At 43.3% G+C, this 23053-nt stretch overlaps 1 protein-coding gene across 1 annotated transcript in view; it reads right to left on the reverse strand.

Moving 5' to 3' along the window:
- Nucleotides 1–6481: 6481 nt before the first annotated feature.
- The window catches only part of CTSS (cathepsin S), a 45498-nt gene continuing 28926 nt past the window's right edge, over nt 6482–23053 (reverse strand). Inside the window, exons 5-8 of the mRNA XM_089678958.1 lie at nt 20477–20701; nt 20223–20385; nt 19799–19901; nt 6482–8411 (exon numbers count right to left, since the gene is read on the reverse strand). Of these exons, the coding sequence (XP_089535084.1) occupies nt 8312–8411; nt 19799–19901; nt 20223–20385; nt 20477–20701 (591 nt within the window). The 3' untranslated portion in view covers nt 6482–8311. The remainder of the gene's footprint in view (nt 8412–19798; nt 19902–20222; nt 20386–20476; nt 20702–23053) is intronic.

Genomic DNA, 23053 nt, shown 5'->3' on the forward strand with positions numbered 1-23053 from the left:
ACACCAATGACGGGGCACTATTCCTCCCACTGACACCAATGACGGGGCACTATTCCTCCCACTGATACCAATGACGGGGCACTATTCCTCCCACTGATACTAATGACGGGGCACTATTCCTCCCACTGACACCAATGACGGGGCACTATTCCTCCCACTGACACCAATGACGGGGCACTATTCCTCCCACTGACACCGATGACGGGGCACTATTCCTCCCACTGACACCAATGACGGGGCACTATTCCTCCCACTAATACCAATGATGGGACACTATTCCTCCAACTGACACCGATGACGGGGCACTATTCCTCCCACTGACACCGATGACGGGGCACTATTCCTCCCACTGACACCAATGATGGGGCACTATTCCTCCCACTAATACCAATGATGGGACACTATTCCTCCAACTGACACCGATGACGGGGCACTATTCCTCCCACTGACACCGATGACGGGGCACTATTCCTCCCACTGACACCAATGATGGGGCACTATTCCTCCCACTAATACCAATGATGGGACACTATTCCTCCCACTGACACCAATGACGGGGCACTATTCCTCCCACTGACACCGATGACGGGGCACTATTCCTCCCACTGACACCAATGATGGGGCACTATTCCTCCCACTAATACCAATGATGGGACACTATTCCTCCAACTGACACCGATGACGGGGCACTATTCCTCCCACTGACACCGATGACGGGGCACTATTCCTCCCACTGACACCAATGATGGGGCACTATTCCTCCCACTAATACCAATGATGGGACACTATTCCTCCAACTGACACCAATGATGGGACACTATTCCTCCCACTGACACCGATGACGGGGCACTATTCCTCCCACTGACACCAATGATGGGGCACTATTCCTCCCACTAATACCAATGATGGGACACTATTCCTCCCACTGACACCGATGATGGGGCACTATTCCTCCCACTGTTTTGCATTGGAAGAGGGGTAGTCTTATACGGCAAGTATAGCCCAAACACTACATTTTATCAGGAAAAGTAGGGGGTCGTCTTATACACCTGCAAATATGGTATATATATATATATATATATATATATATTTGACTTTTTGCTATTAAACACATCCAGTAAAAAAATTGTAAAAAAATCTAATTTAGTCATAAATTTAGGCCAAAATGTATTCTGCGACATGTCTTTGCTAGAAAAAAAATCCCAATATGTGTAAATTAATTGGTTTACGTGAAAGTTATGGCGTTTACAAATGGCGGTATATGTACTGGGATTTTTATTTTTTAAATATTTTTACTAGTAATGGCGGCGATCAGCAACTTATAGCGGGACTGCGGCGGGCATTCTGACACTGGGGGGAACTTACTTGGTGTCACTGACATGCCCAGTGACACCAATACAGTGATCAGTGCTAATAAAAAAGCACTGACACTATACTAATGTACTGACACTGTACTAAGGTCCCACTAATCTGCTCAGTGATTCATTGATAAACAATGAATCACTGTTGGTAAACAACACAGAGCTCTGTGTAATGACAGGTGATCTTGTTTTTTCATTCCCTGGTAAGCAGGGAAAAAAACAAGAAGATCCCTTAGTAAAATCAACATACATTACACACATAAACAATTCCTAGGCACACGGTTAAAAATTTGATTGCCCCAGATGTTAACGCCTTCCTACCCAGTGGCAGTTCATATTATTAGCACTGATCACTGTATTAGTGTCACTGGAGATGTCAGTGCCATTTAGTCAGTTCCCACCCAGCATCAGTTAGTGTCAGATTGCTCTCCGCACTATTACAGTCCCACTATAAAGTCGCTGATTGCCACAATTACTAGTATAGAAAAATAAATAATTAACATTTTCAGTATATGGTATATACTATAGTTTGTAGACGTTATAACTTTCTCGCAAACCAATTAATATACACTTAATGGGATTTTTGTTTTACCAAAGACATGTAGCAGAAAACATTTTGGCCTAAATGTATGAGGAAATTACTGTAGATTAAAAAGAAAAAAAAAATGATTGGATATGCAGCAAAAAGTACACATTTGATTTTAAAAAATTTGGGTCTGTATTTGTTTATATTGCAGAAGGATAAAACACTGCTGATCACTCAGTTCTCCCCCTCCGCTCTTAGCGGAGATCCGGGATTGTTATTCACCGGCTCTCTGTTCTGCGCCTCCAGTGCTCACTGGAGCGCTTGGCTGTGGAGGGGGGCATCTGGCTCAGGTTCTTGGCGGATCACTGAGAGGCTACGCTATGTGCTGATCCAGGCTTCTGGGTGGATCCTGACCAGGGGCAGACTGACCATTTGGAAACTCGGGCACTGCCCGAGGGCCCAGGGTCAGTAGGGGGCCCCATGAGATGCCCCTGGTACCTTTTTCATAGGCTTTTTTGAGTTTGGGCATGGACACAGGGGCCCCATGATCCCCTATTGCCCGGGGGCCCCATGAGTTGTCAGTCCGCCTCTGATCCTGACTATATATTCAGAATGTTTCCAGAGCCTGGACCAGGTCTGTGACGTCAGCTCACAGCGGGTTTTAGCGGAAAACAGGTCGCGGAGTGCAGAACTGACTGCACTCCATAGAGGAGGTATAGTCAAAAAAGCTTTGGCTGTACTTCTCCTTTAATCTGAACCATTTTGAAGTTTGTAAACTTTCTTGAATTCTGTGAGACCTATTCACTATGTCCTGTAGGCACTGCTGGGTCACTCATTTCACAGGGCCTGCGTTCTGAACTGTAGAGGTGCTGAGAGGAGGGGCTTAACCGTTTCAATACCGGGCAATTTTACACCTTCCTGCCCAGGCCAGTTTTCAGGTTTCAGCGCTCTCACACTTTGAATGACAATTGCGCAGTCATACAACATTGTACCCAAACTAAAATTTGATCATTTTCTTCACACAACTAGAGCTTTCTTTTGGTGGTATTTAATCACTGCTGGGGTTTTTATTTTTTGCTAAATTAACAAAAAAAGACCAAAAATTTTTCTTTGTTTCTGTTATAAAAGTTTACAAATAAATAATTGTTCTTCATAAATTTAGGCCGAGATGTATTCTGCTACATGTCTTTGGTGAAAATAACCCAAATTAGGATGTATTTTTTAGTTTGTAGGAAAGTTATAGAGTTCACAAACTATGGTATAAATCTGAATATTGATCAATCCTGAAGTACTGACAGCCAATCTAATATCTTGAGGTCCAAGAATGTCAGAACAGTACAGATATCCCCAAAATGACCCCTTTTTGCAGAGTAGACAGTCCGACGTACTTCATAAGAGGCATGGCGAGTTTTTTGAAGTTGTATTTTTTGTCATAATTTTTCGGAAAATGAAAAAATTATAAAAATTATTTTCACTATTTTTTTTTTTTACATACTGTCACCAGTGCAGTACAGCGTCATCATATAACTGGCATGGCGGTGAACAGCGACACTGACTGGTGACAGTATGGAAAAAAAAAAATATATATATATATTTTTTTTTATTGTATTTAATTTTTTATTACATTTTTTTTTATTTTTTTTAAGATTTTTTTTCATATTTTACTATGACCAAAATAGTACAATGTTACCATAGTAACACTGTGCTACTTTGGGGAAGTGATCAGTATTTTTTTTTTTTACACAATTTGCTTATAGCAAAGAATTACTTTGCTATAAGCAAGCATTTACCTGAATGAAATCGATTCATTCAGCTTTTTTTTTTTTTTTTGTGCTTAGCTGTGATTTGGTCACAGCTAATCACATGACATGTGCATGTGATTAGCTGTGACCATTCACAGCTAGGCACTAGTATACAATGGATGGCATCATGAATGAAGCCATCCATTGTATACAACTGTCATGTGACCTGCTGTGATTGGTCACAGCAGGTCACATGGTACCGGCAACGGGAGCCGGTACTCGGATCTGTCATCGGCCGTGTCCGAGGTGCACGGGCGGTGACAGATCGCACTGCTGCGTCGCTCTGCAACCACGCAAACCGCGCATGTGCGGGAGCATGCCAAATGGCGTGCACCCGGAAAGCTGCAGCGCTTTTCAAGCCGCCAAACGGCCATTGGCCGGGCGGCTAATGGTTAAGTAGGAGGAGCCAGTATAGGGATCACTGCTTGCAGACAGCAAGGTACCATTGGATATGTAGTCCTTAGAAAAGTAAACAGCAAAGGAGAAGTTGCAAAGCCGGCAGGGAATCCAGGAAGATGTGGAAAGAGGCAGCAGACCGGCAGCACTCACAAAATGAATAGAGATTTCTCAAGATTTTTCAGTATAACTTTTGTTTGTATCGTATTTACAATGCTGATGTTATAAAAAATGAAGTATATATGGAAGTACTTCCTTGAGCGCTGTAATATTCAAGGAAGAAATTGTTATGCCACTGTGTATAGACAATTTCTATATAAATATGGCGGAAAGTTTGGCTACTCAACAAACACAAGAATGTTTAAAATAGTTTGCATATTAGGATCATGTTAAAAATGTATAGTTATTGTAATATTGTAATGACGTGAGTTTCCTAATGGAAAGGGGTTTTTATAAAGTGTGGCTCCTTAACCCCTTGTCGCCAAGCGTACTCAAATATGCGGCCTCTCGGCGGCTAGGCCTTGACGCAGAGCGGCCGCATATTTGTGTACCATTTGAAAATACATATGTGCTGAGAGTGCGCACCCTGCGCGCTCCCAGCACGTATGTCAGTTTCTCACGGAAAGGTCCCGATCAGGACCTTTTCCGATCATAGGATCGCTGTGACAGCGAATCACGTTGGTCACATGACCTTAGAACCCAGCGGCGTCTGAAACCCCTTAAAGGCCCGGGAGGCTCTGGCGCGAAGTGGTTAAAGCAGCAATGGGCAAACTACGGCCCGTGGGCCGTATACGGCCCGGCGGACCTTTTAATCCGGCCCGCGGAGCTAGGCTCCCGCTAGGCTCCTCTCACAGTCCGCCCTGAAGACTGGTGTAGCATGAATTTCTGTCTCCTATGAGGATCTGTCCCCCTCGACGTATCTGCGCATGTGCCGGAGATCGCCGATTGGCTGCTAATGCCTGAAACTGGCACATGCGCAGATACGTCGAGGGGGACAGATCCTCATAGGAGACAGATTTTCATGCTACACCGGAACGGCGTGGGAAGACGGCGAGAGGAACGCGCGGAGCAAAGGTAAGTGAATTGACACAGGGGGGACTTGGGGACTTAATATGGGGGATGAATTAATATGGGGAATGAATTACTATATGGGGGATGAATTACTATATGGGGGATGAATTACTATATGGGGGATGAATTAATATGGGGGATGAATTACTATGGGGGATGAATTACTATATGGGGGATGAATTACTATATGGGGGATGAATTACTATGGGGGATGAATTACTATATGGGAGATGAATTACTATGGGGGATGAATTACTATAGGGGGGATGAATTACTATGGGGGATGAATTACTATATGGGGGATGAATTACTATGGGGGATGAATTACTATATGGGGGATGAATTACTATATGGGGGATGAATTACTATGGGGGGAGGAATTACTATGGGGGATGAATTACTATGGGGGATGAATTACTATATGGGGGATTAATTACTATGCTTACTATGGGGGAATATTACTATACTTACTATGGATGACACATACACATCATTCATCTACTCTTGGTCCGGCCCCTGGGTCCAATATATGAACCCATTGCAGCCCTCAAGTCAAAAAGTTTGCCCACCCCTGGGTTAAAGAATTAAGCTGGTCATACACTAGTAGATTTTTGAACAAATGTTCCCATGAACATTTGTACAAAAATTGTCAGTACAGTCAATGAGTAGCTCTTGTATAGGAGTACTTCAAACTTTCTTTTGCTTTTAACATTCGATTTTGCAATTTGATAAGTGGTTTGTAGAGTCTACAAGACAGGAGGTAGTAGGTTAGAATATTAGCTTTAAAATCAGCTGTAGGATGCCATTGCTTCAGGGGTACATACTGTATCTGTATTTATGAAGGGCGATTTTCAGGCACTGTTGCCTTCAACTGCTACTTTCAGAAGCTTTCGAGTGAAATTTGGTGATGCCACTATTGTGCTGCCCTCTGTTCTTCTTGCTGGAGGCGGAGACATGAGGAAGCAAAGCTCTGCTGATACCAAGATGGTTGCCTCCACATAGTGAGACAGGCATGGTAAGTCAGTGATGGAGAAAAGATCAGCTGCAAGGAGACCAAAGGCAATACTGGTGAGCAGGGGCGGACTGACCATTTGGAAACTCGGGCACTGCCCGAGGGCCTGGGGTCAGTAGGGGGCCCCATGAGATGCCCCTGGTACCTTTTTCATAGCCTTTTTTGAGTTTGGGCAAGGACACAGGGGCCCCATGATCCCCTATTGCCCGGGGGCCCCATGAGTTGTCAGTCCGCCCCTGCTGGTGAGTAGTCCTTTACCCTCGAGTGCAGCTTCCATAGTTCAGAAACTTTAAAAAAAAAGTCACATCCATACTTTAATGTCAACTACCATAATTTATTAAAAAATTTTAAAAAATGTACATCTATATTAGAGCACTTAATTAAGACTGATCATTCTGGTATATCGACAAATAAATCATTATGTCTGAACTCCACCTGGTAAACATGAGTACCCTAAACATTTTAGTTTAATACAAGCTAGGAATTTCATAGTTTCTGCCATAATTTTAATATCCTGCACGCACTGGGACAACTTTAGTCCCTTCCCTGAGCAATACAAACTCTCTTCCTCAGTTCAAATATATATATATATATATATATATATATATATATATATAGGCAAAGCAATGCCAATGCAGTTTTGCTCTTACAAGGATCTGTTAATTATGTAGAACAGCCTTTCTCATTATTTTTATTTTTAACCCAGGGAACCCCTGCTGCTAATGATAGTCATCGGGAAGAATGTTTAGTACATTTGTGGGGAGTGGGAAGCATCCCCCTTACAGATAAAAAGATCATTAGTTTTAGTGGTTACATATCAGAGAGGCAGAAATTGATAATTGTTCAGGGAACCTCTAACAACCTTTGCAGGAACCTTGATTGAGAAGAGCTGGTGTAGAGTATACAAACATTTAGCTCAACCCTAAGCAATCTGAGTATCTACACCAGCCATTCTCAACCAGGGTTCCTCCAGAGGTTGCCAGGGGTTCCTTGAGCCGTAGCTGACTGACCTTCTGTTTCATGGTAACTACACAGTTCCATAGTCAACATCACTTGGTGGAGTGAGCAACATGACAACAATGATCTTTGTAGCTGTCTAAAAGTGATATTCTGACCACCACTGTAAGGGAGGGGGCATTCCTCCCACTGGCCTACCACTGTAGGGGGCATTTTTAGCCCAGATACACAATAAATTGGTTTTAGCAGGGGCTCCCTGAGACCTGAAAATTATTTCAAGGGTTCATCTGGGATAAAAAGGTTGAAAAAAAATTATCTACACCATTGAAGAACCAGTAGACTGATGTACATCATTGAAGAGCCAGTAGATTGATGTGCATCATTGAAGAGCCAGTAGACTGATGTGCCTCATTGAAGAGCCAGTAGACTGATGTGCCTCATTGAAGAGCCAGTAGACTGATGTGCCTCATTGAAGAGGCAGTAGACTGAGCTACACCATTGAAGAACCAATAGACTGATCTACACCATTGAAGAGGCAGTAGACTGATCTACACCATTGAAGAGGCAGTAGACTGATCTACACCATTGAAGAGGCAGTAGACTGATCAACATCATTGAAGAACCAATAGACTGATCTACTCCATTGATGAGCCAGTAGGGTGACCTACACCATTGATGACCCAGTAGATGATCTACTTCATTGAGGATCCAGTAGACTAATCTACACTATTGATGAGCCAGTAGATGATCTACTTCATTGAGGATCCAGTAGACTGATCTACCCTATTGAAGAACCAGCAGATTTCTCTGCCCCATTGAAGAGCTAGTAGACCTGTCAGATGCTAAATGACAGGTTATTCTTGGTAATCATTCTTAAAGAATAGCTGCTGATCTAGAATCACAATCAATCCAAAAAGATACCATAAATTAGGATATATCCATGATCTGCAGAAAGACCAGAAATAATTTGAGTTTTGTTTGTGGACGTTTTATACCAGCTAATATATACCTTCTCTGTATGTTTGATATAAGTCAATATTTTATAGTACTGATTCCAAAGGGTACAGAAAGTCTTGATATTATTTCCATATGGGTCAGCCACAATCAAAAGAAGTGTTGTACGTCTGCACTCACTGGATAAAGTATTTTATTATTGTGCTTCATTTCTATTGTTTTAGTACTGTTTTCACATTTCTGGATAAGACCCATAGCTGGCCACACCACACATATTTCCCTTGTTCCTTGCAATTCGGACATATCCTTGATCTCCGTACCTTTCCCCCCAGCTGAAAAAGAAAAAGAAAGACAAAATTGAGTACTTGTACTTTATAGGTCTTATACAAAATTTACAAGTCATTTCATTTATAATCTTAAGTGAAAAACAAGGATACATATTGGGATTTTCTGACCATGTTCTTAGGGCATATAAAACTTCTTGCCATACTGTCATTTTTACCAGATTATTCTTATAACAATACACATATGAATAGCTTGTTGAGTGCTGGATTGCTAAAAGATGAGAATCCTGTTCCTACACTAGCCAATCGCAAACCCGGGGGCAGAGATTTAAAAAGACTCTGCAAGACTCGAGATGGCTATTAGGGTCATCTGGATCTAGCACATCCAACTGAATCACTGCTTCAGGGGACGAAGGAAACCATAGAGAAACCCAGTTTTCCCCAACTTCGCCCATATTGCCATATGGACGAGCACCACCTGCATTGGTGACTGTAGACTGCACCTGCCCACAAGCTGTTTTCATCTTTACTACAAAAACATATCCAAGTACTCCACTGATCCAGTTGTCCAGTATTGTGAACACATGTGCCGTTACAATAAACAAGTCTCCAAAACCTTCAGTACGAGAACCACATTGTATATTTTACAAATGATTGTGGGCTGAAAAAAACACCCATCAGGGTACCCCTTAGATCTAGGTAACTTAACATTCAGGTCCCCATCAGAATCACACCTTACATCAGGGTCCTCATCAGAGTGCCCCTTTACATTAGTGTTCCCATCGGAGTTCCCCTTTACATTGGGGTCCCCATCAGACTTGTACCTTACAGCAGGGTCCCAATCAAAGTTCCCCCACACTTTAGGGTCCCCATCAGAGTCCCCCTTACTTTGGGGTCTTCAGTAGAGCCTCCCTTACATCAGAACTTGCCTTAGGAGTTGCTCCTTACATCAGGGTTCCCATCACAGTCCCCCTTACATCAGAAGTGGAGACCATAGGCAGCCTCTGCTGACCTTAATCTTCAGTCAGCTGACATTGAGGATATGATAGTGGCCGTAGATAAGGGCCTGGTAAAATCTTGTAGCAGGACATATGTAGTCCACAGGCTGTAGTTTGGAGACCCCAGCCATAAACTATTACGATCAATATGCCAAAAACAAAAGTCTGAGTGGAACACATTTGTAAATAAATGCAAACCCTGTGGCATATTCAGGGCTTTTTTCAGCATGAACGCGGGGGAACTCAGTTCTTGCACCTCCAGCACTGAATGTATGTAATAACAAGGAGTGCTGGGGTGTACTGGGGGATCTATTGTTGCTGGCCGCTGGGGGTACTGTTGTCACTGAAGGGGATCTATTTTTGTGTAATAGTCTATTGTTGCTGGTGAGGTCTGTTGTTGCTAGTGGGAGATCTATTGTTGCTGGGGGTTAGTTGTTGCTGGAAGGAATCTACTGTTGAGGGAGGGGTCTTTTGTCTATTGTTGCTGGCTGCTAGAGAGTATATTGATGCTGGCTGCCGGAAGATCAGTTATAGCTGCTGGGAGTCTATTGTTGCTGGGGGGGGTATTTTGTTTTTGGGGTCCATTGTTGCTGGAGGAATCTATTGTGCTGGGGGAGTCTATTTCTGCTGGCCATAAGTGATCTATGTTTCTGCTTTTCTTGTTATCATTAACAAATTCAATACAAATTACTTGATTGAAATGATACTTGGCTTGTATGCTCTAAAAGGAGAGGTACTGGGAGGTGGGTAGGGGGCGGAACCAAGTGATGGTACTCAGAGGTGGGTAGGGGGCGGAGACAAGACGTTATTCAGAAGGGGGGAGTTCCAGCGCCTATTTTTTGAGAAAAAAAGCCATAGGCATATCAAGGCAATCCACAAAATAAGGTTATACTTTGATCAATAAAAAATACCAGCACTCTGATATCATTAAAGATACATAGCTTACATTTATTGCAGGTACTTATATAGCACCGCCAATTTACGCAGCGCTTTACATATATATATTGTACAATCACATCAGTCCCTAACCCTCAAGGGGCATACGATCTATAGTCCCTAACTTACATTTGTACCTACACATACTAGGGCCAATTTAGACAGGAGCCAATTAACCTACCAGCATGTCTTTGGAGTGTGGGAAGAAACCAGAGTACCCGGAGAAAACCCACACAGACACAGGGAGAATGTGCAAACTCCAGGCAGGTGGTGCCGTGGTTGGGATTTGAACCAAAGACCCTAGTACTGCCAGGTGGAAATGCTAACCATTCAGCCACTGTACTGCCTAAATGATATAATGCCTCCTGTACATAAGTGTGGTGGACTAGGGTCAGTTTGCACATGCCTCCTTTTAGAACCGCATTCAGAGGAGTGCCAGGCCTTGCTGTCCTCTAAAAACTGGGGTGATCCAATAGCAACTGCAAGAAGCCAAACAAAAGAGGGCACACCAGCCTAGTGCTTTATCCCAGGGGTACTTTATTACTATAAAAAGGTAAAAACATACAAACAGTGAAGATATACAGCATGTAAAGCCACCATCTTGTGGCACAGTGGATAGTAGGACTCAGAGGGATCCAACGTCAAGAAGATGCCATCTAAGATCCAGAAACAGCTTATGCATTTCGAGGGTAAACCCTCTTCATCAGAGCCCATGAAGATGGCGAAGAGAGTTTACCCTCGAAACATGTAAGCGGTTTATGGATCTCGGATGTGTCTTCTTGGCGCCTTCTACGGCAATCTTCACTGTTTGTGAGTATGTTTTTATCTTTTTATAGTAATAAAGTACCCCTGGGATAATACACTAGACTGGTGTACTCTCTTTTGTTCGGTTTCTGTCATTTACCCCTGGTTCACATCTCTGCGGGTGGTGCCGCTGCGGATCTGCACAAAAATCAATGCAGCCACACCTCCCACACAGAGGAATGCGGACCCACTGGCGGGTGCCATTAATTTTAATGGCACGCCTCCCGCACTGGAAATCACAACTTTACTGGGAACCTCGGTCTACGTTTTCCCAAGAAGTGCAGGGACTTCTTCTCTGCATGTCCCGGGACACGGGAGTCCATTCAAATGGATGGGCTTTCATTCCCGCGCAAATCGTGGCCCACAGCAACGCAGAGATGTGAACCTAGCCGAAAGGTAAAGTTCTGCACTTACCCAGTACAAATGAAGATTTCTCATATGCATACTAAATCTTTTTTTTCCTTTATAAAGTAAACGTGTGTTAGCAAACTACCAAACCAGTTCTACAACATTCTTTATACCAGCATTTTAAGATTGATATAATACACATGCTCCCATGCAAAGGTTGTCCTATACCATGTGACCTATGTTCCGTGTTGTGAAGCCAAACATCATTGTTTGGTTTCCATGCTATCTGTTACTAGTTATATCGTGATAAAGCTGTAATGTTTTTTTTTACAAAAAGTAAAAAAAAATAATAATGTAATAATGTAAAACTGGAGAGTGCAAAATCTGGGGCAACTCTACATAGAAACCAATCAGCTTCCAGGTTTTATTGCCAAAGCTTAATTGAACAAGCTGAAGTTAGAAGCTGATTGGCTGCCATGCACAGCTACACCAGATTCTGAGTGCTCCAGTTTTAGTAAAGCTACCCCTTTGTGTTACATTAATTATGCTGAAGGGTGGTAGCTGGTTCTATACTGCAAACAGGCCCTCATTTACGGTGGGTTCCGTATGTAATAATAGGTTCATTTTTTTAGGAAAAGGTTATTAGCACAAATGGCAATTCTGGGGATTCTTGGAATGTCTTATTGTACAACATGGAGATAGTTTCTTTGTTCTACAGTGAGGTATGTGAAAGACCAAAGACTGGTCAAGCTGATAACGTCTTCCAAGATAGCAGAAATGAATGTCACTTGTGATTAAAGCAGAGCTAAAAGCAAAGTGACGGAATTGCCAGGGGCACCACAACTAGTGTCCTCATTGGAAGATTTCCTCTGTATTAATGTTCTGGTGACAACCCATAATTTGGGATTTTCTTTTACTTTCGGCTGTAAAGGTTAACTGGACAAACAGAGAGGGTGAATCTCTCTAACGGGGGCAAAGACAACAATAAAAACCTGACAGGGTTTCTAAGCTCTAGCTAGGCTTTTTGGCCGAGATGGGGCCATATTTGTTACCAGGTTGAAAGGCCTAATCACTGTGCATGCAATGGCACCATTTTTTAAATGTATGTTTATTCCACATACAGTATGTCACTTGTACTTACAGTGGGGCAAAAAAGTATTTAGTCAGCCACCAATTGTGCAAGTTCTCCCACTTAAAAAGATGAGAGAGGCCTGTAATTGGCATCATAGGTAAACCTCAACTATGAGAGACAAAATGAGAAAAAAAATCCAGACAATCACATTGGCTGATTTGGAAAGAATTTATTTGCAAATTATGATGGAAAATAAGTATTTGGTCACCTACAGACAAGCAAGATTTCTGGCTCTCACAGACCTGTACCTTCTTCTTTAAGAGGCTCCTCTGTCCTGCACTCATTACCTGTATCAATGGCACCTGTTTGAACTTGTTATCAGTATAAAAGACACCTGTCCACAACCTCAAACAGTCACACTCCAAACTCCACTATGGTGAAGACAAAAGAGCTGTCGAAGGACACCAGAAACAAAATTGTAGACCTGCACCAGGCTGGAAAGACTGAATCTGCAATAGGCAAGCAGTTTGGTGTGAACAAATCAACTGTGGAAGCAATAATTGGAAAATGGAAGACATACAAGACCACTGATAATCTCCCTCGATCTGGGGCTCCATGCAAGATCTCACCCCGTGGGGTCAAAATGATCACAAGAACGGTGAGCAAAAATCCCAGGACCACACGGGGGGACCTAGTGAATGACCTGCAGAGAGCTGGGACCAACGTAACAAAGGCTACCATCAGTAACACACTACGCTGCCAGGGACTCAGATCCTGCAGTGCCAGACGTGTCCCTTTGCTTAAGCCAGTACATGTCCGGGCCTGTCTGAAGTTTGCTAGAGAGCATTTGAATGATCCAGAAGAGGATTGGGAGAATGTCATATGGTCAGATGAAACCAAAATAGAACTGTTTGGTAGAAACACAACTCGTTGTGTATGGAGGAGAGAGAATGCTGAGTTGCATCCAAAGAACACCATACCTACTGTGAAGCATGGGGGTGACAACATCATGCTTTGGGGCTGTTTCTCCGCAAAGGGACCAGGACGACTGATCCATGTACAGGACAGAATGAATGGGGCCATGTATCATGAGATTTTGAATGCAAACCTCCTTCCATCAGCAAGGACATTGAAGATGAAACATGGCTGGGTCTTCCAACATGACAATGATCCCAAACATACCACCCGGGCAATGAAGGAGTGGCTTCGTAAGAAGCATTTCAAGGTCTTGGAGTGGCCTAGCCAGTCTCCAGATCTCAACCCCATAGAAAACCTTTGGAGGGAGTTGAAAGTCTGTGTTGCCCAGCGACAGCCCCAAAACATCACTGCTCTAGAGGAGATCTGCATGGAGGAATGGGCCAACATACCAGCAACAGTGTGTGCCAACCTTGTGAAGACTTACAGGAAATGTTTGACCTCTGTCATTGCCAACAAAGAATATATAACAAAGTATTGAGATGAACTTTTGATATTGACCAAATACTTATTTTCCACCATAATTTGCAAATAAATTCTTTCCAAATCAGCCAATGTGATTGTCTGGATTTTGTTTCTCATTTTGTCTCTCATAGTTGAGGTCTACCTATGATGCCAATTACAGGCCTCTCTCATCTTTTTAAGTGAGAGAACTTGCACAATTGATGGCTGACTAAATACTTTTTTGCCCCACTGTATATGTGTGCTTTGTTCAGTCTGGATAGTAGGGTGTGGGTCCTTGGGCCTACCCTGAAGTCCACAGGGTGGATGTGAAACCAGGTTCACCAGGTTTCTTCCTGTCTTACCTTGGGGGGTTTCCTATTGGGAGAGCACCTCACCTAGTACTCATGGGTCAACATCAGTTGATAATGAGGAGCAGGGTTTGCTGGGATTTTTGCCCTTTTGGCCGAGAAGTCCTTTGACCTACCCTGCAGTCTAGGAGGTGGATGTTTGGACCTTAGGCTTCTTCCTCTCCTGCCTTGTGGGGTTTCATTGGTCATTGATCAACTTCAGCTGATCATCAGGAGTGGGGTCTGCTGGGCCTTTTGGTTAGGTTGACCTGAGTTTGCCTTGTACCTGTCAGGAGTCTTGAGCCCCTTGAAAGGGTCAGGAAGGGTCCTTCCTCATCAGGAGGGGACCATCTGATGAACCCTGGTGCACTTTGTTGTGTTTGCTCCCATGCACTTTTTGGTTCACTTTGGTGTTTTGTTTTTGCGCACCACACAGCAGGCTCGAAAGAACAGAAAACCTTTAAGGTTGTGCTGCTAGTGCAAATTCTTGAAATTATTGCTTTAATATGTAAAATACTGTGTATATGGAATATGTGAATGATCTAATGCGTTAAATGTGTTTTGGGGGTACTACATGGCATCTGTCCAGGGTTGGAGCTTAAAGTGGAAGTTCTAAGGTTAAAGGCTAAACCAACTCTTAGTCTCCAGCAATGGTTTCTGTCTAGAGGAGAGATTACCAACAATGGCTGGAAATGCCTAGAAGATCACCCATAGACTTACTATGGGGCATCTGCTTTCGGTGGCCCCTCCTCTACACAGAAGGCCCTGCTGATAGCTGATGCTGGCACCGAATCGGAGAGCCTTCAGAATAAGGTAAGTATACACATCTTTTCTTCACAGTATTAAATAGAAGAGCCTTAGAAAGGAGGTGGGAGTAGGTATAGCCTTAATTTGTTTTGAAAGCAAAGAATGGATGGAGGGGGGCTGTCAGTAACATGATAAAAACACCATCCCCAAAGAGAGAATAAGTACTAGACAGTAAACTCTGTGAATTGTCTCCACTCCCCCTACGGGGAGGGGGAAAAGACACGGAAAAATGGGGATTTGAAAAGGTGTATGCAAAGACAAAAAGAAAAAGAAAAAACTATATTCATATATAACAAATTTTAAAATAAGTTTCTACTTTTAAATCTATTGAAAAACATAATGTACACATTATACAGTGGCTACAAGCTAAACAAATATATCTTCTTAATCAGACGAAACGAAGTGTGTAAAGATCACGCTTTCCTCCCAAAACAAGGCTTCTTCAGGATAAACTTCGTTATTGCCAAAAGTATTGGGATGCCTGCCTTTCCACACACATGAACTTTAATGGCATCCCAGTCTTAGTCTGTAGGGTTCAATATTGAGGTTGCCCACCCTTTGCAGCTATAACAGCTTCAACTCTTCTGGGAAGGCCATCCACAAGGTTTAGGAGTGTGTCTATGGGAAAGTGTGACCATTCTTCCAGAAGCACATTTGTGAGGTCAGGCACTGATGTCTGACGAGAAAGCTTGACTCGCAGTCTCCAATATAATTCATCAAAAGGGTGTTCTGTCGGGTTAAGGGCAGGACTCTGTGCAGGCCAGTCAAGTTCCTCCACCCCAAACTCGCTCATCCATGTCTTTATGGACCTTGCTTTGTGCATTGGTGCGCAGTTATGTTGGAACAGGAAGAGGCCATCCCCAAACTCTTCCCACAAAGTTGGGAGCATGAAATTGTCCAAAATGTCTTGGTATGCTGACGTCTTAAGAGTTCCCTTCACTGGAACTTAGGGGCCAAGCCAACCCCTGAAAAAAAAACCCACACCATAATCCCCCCTCCACCAAACTTTACACTTGGCACAATGGAGTCAGGCAAGTACTGTTCTGGCAACCGCCAAACGCAGACACGTCCATCGGAATGCCAGACAGAGAAGCGTGATTTTTCACTCCAGAGAACTCTTCTCCATTGCTCTAGAGTCCAGTGGCTGCGTGCTTCACACCACTGCATTCAACGCTTTGCATTGCACTTGGTGGTGTAAAGTTTGGATGCAGCTGCTCGGCCATGGAAACCCATTCCATGAAGCTCTCTACGCACTGTTGTTGTGCTAATCTGAAGGCCGCATGAAATTTGGAGGTCTGTAGCTATGGACTCTGCAGACAGTGACTTCTGCTCACTGTGCGCTTCAACATGCGCTGACCTCCCTCTGTCATTTTACGTGGCCTACCACTTGGTGGCTGAGTTGCTGTTGTTCCCAGTTGCTTCCACTTTGTTATAATCCCACTAACAGTTGACCGTAGAATATTTAGTAGCAAAGAAATTTCACGATGGAAGTATTGCACAGGTGGCAACCTATCACGGTACCATGCTTGGAGTCACTGAGCTCCTGAGAGCGACCCATTCTTTCACAAATGTTTGTAGAAGCAGTCTGCATGCCTAGGTGCTTGATTTTATACACCTGTGGCCATGGAGGTGATTCGAGCACCTGAATCCAATGATTTGGAGGTGTGTCCCAATTCTTTTGGCAATATAGTGTATGTCTATGTCAAAGTGGCCTGGATACACGGCCACAACAACAGAAATGCTCATATCATTTATATAACTTCAAAGGAACTTAAAATCACCCCAAAAGCAGTGCAAGGGATCAAAGCTGGAAAACCCCATGGGGTCATCTTTCCCAATGTCAGATCAATCACCTAACGGACCACAGCTGCTGTGGAAGATCAAGACCAAATGGTTCAACTCTGCATAGGGGGAACAATAACCCTGGAAAAACGCACATGTAAGCAGCATCGGCTGCCAAGCATTGTTTCCAGGGTTATTGTCCCCCCTATGCAGAGTTGAACCATTTGGTTTTGATTTTCCACCATAACTTCTATACTCAAGAGCTGTGTTCCAGATCTGTTGGAACTCTTAAATATTGTTTCATATGCATGTCAGCTAGGTGATTGATGAATGGGGAGTGGTGACAACTCACGGAGTTTATTGTCGAATACTCAGGTTTTGTCTGAACTTCCACTTTAAAGTCTGCGACTTTGATTATAAGGTCAGATTCTCAGTACACCCACCATGTCTAAGGATGTACTCTCTCTACTTACAAATCTTTACTTTGATTTTGTAAACTCTTCTCTTCTAAATAAACTTTCGAAACCTTCACTGTGAGCAGAGGTTGTTGCTTTTCTTAACTTCACTGAGCAATTTCTAACCCTCTCATGTCAATAAAGCGTCACATTATATTTCTTTCATGTCAGTGACTAAATGCGTGCTATTTTTTCCTCTGTCCCAGTGAATTTATTGCCTTCTGGAAGGACATCACTATGCAGTAATTGTAGGAGCCCATTTTGGCAATGCACAGTAAAACATGGGTATTTCATTGCACCATTTTGGTGCTTTTCATTGTGAATGGCGCCCAATGCACTGTACAGCAGAGTGCAATGCATGGTGCTTCACATTGAACATACCACGGGCTGCATATTGAGGATATTTTTTCTCTCTGAGAGGGCGATTTGCTCCATTGGGGACACAGACAGCAGTAATAATCTGACCGGGAATACTTTAAAGTAATCTTGTCAGTGACACATTTTATAGCGCTTAGGGCGGGTGTCGGCAACCTGCGGCTCCAGAGCCGCATGAGGCTCTTTTTCACCTTTGCTGCGGCTCCGGAGCACACTGCCCACCAGGTGACAGGCAGCTGCGGCTCGCGAGCCACATGCGGCCTCTTTACACACTTCAATGCGGCTCTTCTGTGTGCCGGGCGCCCGCTCCCCTCCCTCCTCTCGGGCGGCCGCCCCAAAAGTCATGACTCTGCAGCTAGCCCAGCAATGGGCAAACTACGGCCCGGCAGACCTTTTAATCCGGCCCGCGGAGCGTGGCAAACATTGGCTGTCAGGATGTAGGTGGGGCAGCCAGGATGTAGGCGGGGCAGCGTGACAAACTCCTCTCCTCTCACAGTCCGCCCTGAAGACCGGAACGGCGCGGGAACACGGCGAGAGGAACGCGCGGAGCAAAGGTAAGTGAATTGACACAATATGGGGAATGAATTACTATAGGGGGGATGAATTACTATATGGGGGATTGAATTACTATATGGGGGATGAATTACTATAGGGGGGATGAATTACTATATGGGGGATGAATTACTATGGGGGATAAATTACTATATGGGGGATGAATTACTATATGGGGGATGAATTACTATATGGGGGATAAATTACTATAAGGGGGATGAATTACTATATGGGGGATGAATTACTATATGGGGGATGAATTACTATGGGGATGAATTACTATATGGGGGATGAATTACTATGGGGGATGAATTACTATGGGGGATGAATTACTATGGGGGATGAATTACTATATGGGGGATGAATTACTATATGGGGGATGAATTACTATATGGGGGATGAATTACTATATGGGGGATGAATTACTATGGGGGATGAATTACTATATGGGGGATGAATTACTATGGGGGATGAATTACTATATGGGGGATGAATTACTATGGGGGATGAATTACTATATGGGGGATGTATTTTCAGTTTTAAAAATGTGGCTCTCAAAATAAATTTCAATCGTGGTTTTGGCGAGATTTGGCTCAGTTGAAAAAAAAGGTTGCCCACCACTGCATTAAGGTAAGAAACAATATATGCAGTGTCGGATTTGTTTTAAATGTTGCAATGGTTTTGCGGCTCCCAGTCTTTTTTTTCCCTTCGGAAACGGGTCCAAGTGGCTCTTTATGTCTTAAAGGTTGCAAACCCCTGGCTTAGGGCCTATTAACACCAGCAAACTGCACTGTCAGTGTGCAATGTGAGACATAGTGCCAGTGCATGATTCTGGTGCATTCAACTAATCTGTGTGTTATCACTTATCTTACTGAAGAATCCGCTTTTATTTTTAAAAAAGCAAAAAATGGAGACCAATAAATATATATCTCATGCTGTATGCTTTTTGTATATCTCTTGTCAGGGCTTTTTTAGATGCAGATACTCCCCCCTTCTGGGTTATCTCCTCTTGCCCTCTACCCACCTCCCAAACACCATCCCCTACCCACCACCCAGGACAGCCCCCTTTAGAGAATATAGAACGAAGTATCATTTTGCTGGGCTAAGTAATGTGTATGATTTGTTACTGATAACGAGAAAGACTCCCCTCCCCAGCACAAATAGATTCTCTTCGACACAATACACCCTCAACAACAATAAAAAAAAGTCCAGCAACACAAGACCCCTACCAGCAATAACAGATCTCTCAACAACCAGCATCAGTAGACCCCTCCCTCAACAGTAGATCCCACCCAGCAGCAATTAATCCCCAGCAACAAAAGACACCCCCCCGCAACAATAGATCTCCCAGTGACAATAGATCACTCAGCAGCCAGCCTCAATAGACATTCCAGCACACCCTAACACCCCCCCCCCCTCCAATTGTATTACATACATTCAGTGCTGGACTTGACGGAACTGAATACCCCCGCGTTCCCCCTGAATAAAAGCCCTGTCTCTTGCGATATCTCTTTAACACCATGTAGAAAAGCAGTCTTACCTATTTTTTATCAGCCAAAAGTCCTTTCCGCCAAGGTTTCCATACCCTACAGCAAGAACACCATGGTTCACCTCTTGAGTGCAAGATGAATCATCATAGACACCTGTGAAGAACACACGTTTCAATAAAGTTTGACCATACAAGATTAAAGAGGTTTCCTACACTTCCTACGGTAGATTAAAAAAAACCTTCACACTTTAGCAATAACTCAGTATTTGATCTGTGGGTTGCTTCTACAAGTTTGAAATGGCATGGTGATATAAAACTTTTTAGCTGCATTGTACAATGCGGACAGTAAAGGTCCCGGAAGCACCAACAGTAGAGAAGAGTGATGGCTGCTGGAGAAGCAAGGAATAAGCTAACCACTGCAAGGGTTCTCTTTTTCTACAACCCAGAATTCAGCTTTGACAGGGGGAAAACTTACCACTTTTATACAGGTAAAAGGAAGCATGTTTTGCATCAATTGCTACTGATATTGGTCCAACAGTACCAAGGGCTTGTTTCAGATTTTCCTCACCGGCAGTCACTTCTTGGTACTTAGAGCATGAGGCAGCCTTGCCAGATGGATTATAGATGCACTGTCCATCCTTAAAAAGAGAAAAAAAATTCAGTATGTAGATGTCTCGCATAACCAAACTGGTCAGCTACAGCTGTTATGGTCGTGAAGGACCTACTTACTGTGGCATGATAAGGATAGGCATCATCAGAATCAATGCCGTTGTTATCAATCACATATTGAAAAGCTTCAGTCATGAAACCACCATTACAGCCATGGTTTCCATATTTAGTAGAACAATCAACAAGGTTCTGAGGACTGAGGGACACAAGATTTCCTGTCTTCAGTTTCAGTTGCCCCTCCAAAGCACCAACAGCACTAAATGCCCAGCAGGATCCACAGGAGCCCTGCAACAAAAGAATCTATTAATATACTCTTCCTGGTAGTAGACAGGTAATATCAGTTTACAGCAGTTTAGGCAACCACTTAGATTGTAGATCTGATTTCTTCCAAAGGGTTCCTCAACATAGATTTTCATACTTATCAACGAATGAAGAAGAAAAATTCTGCTTTCAGTTTTAGAACAGATTAATTTGCAGTTTGTTTGGGATTTCCTTTGGGGTACAATGAGACTCTAAGTCCTCATGCACACTTGACGTTTTTACAGCGGCTGTTTTTGGCTTTTGATGGTTTTTTTCTACAGCTAGTAAACCCCCAGCTTGTTATCCTATGTGTCCGTGCACACATAGACTGTAATCAACATTTTTTTGGCTGGAAACAAAACCCAGGACTAGTGGGTTTCTAGAGGAGTATTTTAGCTGTAAAAACGTTCTAACACTGAAAAACGTGGCAAACACAAATACAAAAATGCTGAAAAAAGCTGAAAAACTCACATTTTTAACGTGACTTTACACAGCCAATGTTACCAGCATTATCAAAATTTCCAGGGTGCATGAGGCCTGATGTCCATATAAGTTATGAGAAATGCTTAAAGATTTAACTGTTTCAAACAACATATAAACATAACAAAAAAAAAATACTTTTTGTCAACTAAATTGTCCTTCCTATCAGGGCCAATTGTTACTTTTAGTTGAAGTTGATTATTTATTAATAAAAATTAAGCTGCCCATTCATATTGCGAATTTCCAGCAATTTCGACCACTTTTGATCAATCTGAAATATTTTGTGATCGAATACGGAAGTGAGCGTTTTCAACTGACCGCAAGGAGATGGGATTTAAATTAAATTCATAGAAACGGCCAAAAAAAATCTGCTCGCTTTGGAAGATATTGAAGTATTTTTGTTTCTAATTTCGATTTTTTTTATCAATAACCTGTATTAGGGTTGTCACATTTTAGCCCAGTTCGATTAACTAAATTTTGACAGACAGTCAAATTCATGTGTGGTGGATTGTTTGGCTTTAGGCTACCGCTTTTGATCATATGTTCAATTTGCAGTTGATAGAAAGTGGTTGAAATTGCCTGAAAGTTGACGTTTGCATGGCCAACTTTAAAGATATTATCCTTCTCCAAGGACAGTCTTATATTATTTATTATTACTGCAGATAATTTTCCAGAGCCAACAACTTTTACCTCTCACTGTTCATATTGCACATTCCCATCAGTCCCTGCCCTCAATGAGCTTACAGTCTATTCTTATGATAATATTAGTAGAAGATTATTGGCAGCGTGTATCTTACCTAGCACTAGATTCAGGGGCGGACTGACCATTTGGAAACTCGGGCACTGCCCGAGGGTCTGGGGTCAGTAGGGGGCCCCATGAGATGCCCCTGGTACCTTTTTCATAGGCTTTTTTGAGTTTGGGCAAGGACACAGGGGCCCCATGATCCCCTATTGCCCAGGGGCCCCATGAGTTGTCAGTCCGCCCCTGACTAGATTTGACCACCGAGGAGCACCATTCGTGGCAAATATACCAAGTGTATGGCTACTATTGGATTGGATTTACTAAAGGTAAATAGGCTGTTAACTTTGCAAGGAAATTTCCCACTTAGCTTTGTGAATGAGGTGAAGCTCTGCTGACTTCCATCATCCAATAATGGGCAAGCAAAAATATATTTTTTGCACGTGATTGGGTAATCTTTGCAAAATAAAATTTCAGCACTGTGCCCCCCCACGCGGCCATCCTCCACCATGCATCTCGGGATCTCCCCCACCTGTGGGTCCAGGACCCACATGGCGGGTGTTGCTGGATGAAGGGGAGGGAGACCGGTGAACATCCTTTTGCTGATCTCCCCAAGCTGTAAAGAACCCAGAAACAACGTGTCACTTCCAGTTCCTGGTGTAATAGTCCCTGGCTGTTGTGGCTGGGGAAGAAGCTAGTGAAGCATGATCTGAGCTTTATTAACTTCAGTAGAAGGCAGGTGAGACATTACGGGTTTAAAAAAATGTTTAAAAAGCAGGCTGTTTGTTACCTATGTGATATAAATTAATTTTAGTGAAAAAGAAGTGTCAAAAAATAAAGTTACACCCAAACACTTACCCCCCCCCCTAAAAGTTTTGAGCGACCTTTGCGACCCTGGTAGTTCCGCCACTAGTGTCAGTAGACTTTTATGAAAGGAGAAGAAAAAGAGAAGGGGGGAGAGAAGACAAAAGACTGCCAGGGAGTGTAGGCGGGACAGACAGAGCCCCAGGGGACAGTCTATTCTGACAGATCCCCTGCAGCAGCAACAGGGAGGGGGGAACCCAGCAGCACTGCAGAGGATGAAAGGGTGCGGCCGCCAGGGGAGCATGCAGAAGTCC

The sequence above is a fragment of the Staurois parvus genome, unplaced genomic scaffold (genome assembly GCF_062004578.1).
Source record: "Staurois parvus isolate SC_StPar_1 unplaced genomic scaffold, SC_StPar_1.0 ptg000213l, whole genome shotgun sequence".
NCBI lineage: Eukaryota > Metazoa > Chordata > Amphibia > Anura > Ranidae > Staurois > Staurois parvus.